Source organism: Etheostoma spectabile, chromosome 21 (genome assembly GCF_008692095.1).
Source record: "Etheostoma spectabile isolate EspeVRDwgs_2016 chromosome 21, UIUC_Espe_1.0, whole genome shotgun sequence".
Lineage (NCBI taxonomy): Eukaryota > Metazoa > Chordata > Actinopteri > Perciformes > Percidae > Etheostoma > Etheostoma spectabile.
This window is the reverse complement of record NC_045753.1, coordinates 14,319,870-14,322,017: the sequence shown is the minus strand read 5'-3', so window position 1 is coordinate 14,322,017 and position 2,148 is coordinate 14,319,870. Positions and strand designations below refer to the sequence as shown.

The 2,148-nt window shown below is 40.4% G+C and overlaps 1 protein-coding gene across 1 annotated transcript in view; it reads right to left on the bottom strand.

Annotated features, from left to right (window-relative positions):
* polr3e (polymerase (RNA) III (DNA directed) polypeptide E) overlaps nucleotides 1-2,148 on the bottom strand; it is a 15,426-nt gene that overhangs the window by 3,167 nt on the left and 10,111 nt on the right. The window contains exons 17-18 of the mRNA XM_032503162.1: nucleotides 1,900-1,961; nucleotides 1,345-1,805 (exon numbers count right to left, since the gene is read on the bottom strand). Of these exons, the coding sequence (XP_032359053.1) occupies nucleotides 1,345-1,805; nucleotides 1,900-1,961 (523 nt within the window). The remainder of the gene's footprint in view (nucleotides 1-1,344; nucleotides 1,806-1,899; nucleotides 1,962-2,148) is intronic.

Here is a 2,148-nt window from a genome sequence, read left to right as displayed (position 1 = left end):
GCTGCCACAGGCGGTGCTAACTAGACAGGAACCAGAGTAGCAGCAGCTCTTAACCCAAGACAAAAGGGGAGTAATCTCAGCATTTCCAACCCTGATGCGCAGCTGGAACAGAGGACTCAGTGCCGCTTGTTCCTGAGGTGCAGGCCTTTGATCTGAGCTGATTTTAGCTGAAATCTAATTAAGCTGCTAATAACTATTCATGTTTGAGAAATCAAAGCTAAACCTGGCATGAAAAGAATTTTCAAATGATCTTGCATCCCAATCAGTAGCAGCACTGGGTCAAAAAAAAAAAACCTTTCTCATTCTTTCTCATCATCAATTCACTTTAGGTCTAAGAAATGTCAGAAAATAGTAAAAATGCTTATTATAATTTCTCAGAGCAAAATGACGTCTTTTAATGGCTCGTTTTGTGTACCCAACACTTGAAAAACCCAAATATATTCAACTTTGAGGGGGGGGGAGCATTAAATCACATTGTAAAGCTGGAACCATCAAGTTTTTGTCATTTTTGTTTAAAAAAAAAAGTCAGAAATGATATATCAATTAATAGCTGCTAATTAATTTTCTGTCAATCAAGATATTGATTAATCAAATTCTCATTTCAACTCTAATTGTGATGGAAAGACATTGTAGAGTTTACTGTGCAGCATTGTGCTAGGGCTAGGGCTGCAACTTGTTTCTCAATAATCCATCAATACACAAATGATGTTCCTATTAATGGTTTTATTTATGCCTATCAAATTTCCCTAAGCCTAGGATGTTTTCTTCGTGCTGTTTTGTTTCATCTCAACAACTCCAAATGTTCCTGTTTACTATCATATAATGGTAAGAAAAACAGACCTCAAATGTTCTCATTTGAGGATGTAGTTTTGGGTTTTTTCCTTAAATTTCCTTGATTAAATTTTACATAAATTGTTTGCTGATAATTTTTTCCTCCTAAATCATCAAACGGCTAATCACTAGCGCTAACTGCAGTTTGATGAGCAAGTGTCAATATGTAAAAAAAAAAATGTTGCTGCCAATCAGAGTTGTAAATTCCTGCCTAAAAAAAAAAAAGTAACCGTTGTGTGATGTTTTGACGCCTGATAACCCTTCAAACTTACTTTTTCCTTAGCAATACCTTTTGCAACATGCCCACATGAGTGCAACAGCCTCTTGCAGTGTTTTGCAAGAGTATTGTAAGCCTGTACACAGCCAGTGACAATACTATGAACCCAAATGATACAACAAAGATTTAGAGAAGTAAGAATAATACAAGCATCCAGTGAAAATGAATTGGAGTTTTACATCCAACTTGTTGTTAATCCTCAGTTTTGACAGTAGAAATCCTGTGTGAATACTCACAGGCACCATTATCTGTTTGCACTGGCAGAGCAGTATGGCATCCTGTAGCATGTGGTCTGAGATGGAGGGGAAGACGCTCCGTCCCACTGGCATGGAGGCCAGGTGGAGGCCAAACAGCCTCTTAAACTCATTCAGCGTCAGTACAAAATGCTTCCTGAAAGTCTTTATTACAAAGTCCTGCAGCTCCAGGGACGCTGCGTTGGCGGGACTCCCTTCGTTACCGTTAGTGTGATCTAAGGCAGGTGAGGTGGCACTGGGGTAACCATTGACAGAACCGTTGGGTACGGAGGAAGATGAGGTGTCCATTGGTTCGTCTTCCTGGTCACTGAGGGGTTCCTGTTTGACGTGGACGCTGCTTCCTGCCCGTCTAGCGTTCAGGTCCTTCTGTAGGGACGACTGGTTTCCTTGAGCACGCTCCTGAGCCATCTTCAGACGCTGCTCCCCGCTGATATGGACAAGCTCTGGAAAACAACACCCAGACATCAGCTCATGCAAGAGCATTTCAACTGAATGTTTAATTTGTAATCAACAGTGGCTGAAAATACAACTACACACCAGGCTGAGAGGAATTCTTTGGCATGAAGTCTTCTTTTGAGAAGGTAAAGACCTTTTCCAACCTTAAAGGGAAAAAAAAGACAAGACAAGAGATTGGTACAAACAATCTATAACCATCTAAGAATATTTAATAACACTTCTATGATTGACAAGAACAACCCGGTGAGATGGTGCAGGTTCTAAAAAAATTCTTCCTGCTTTGTGTGTGTGTGTGTGTGTGTGAGACGGTGTGTGTGTGTGTGTGTGTGT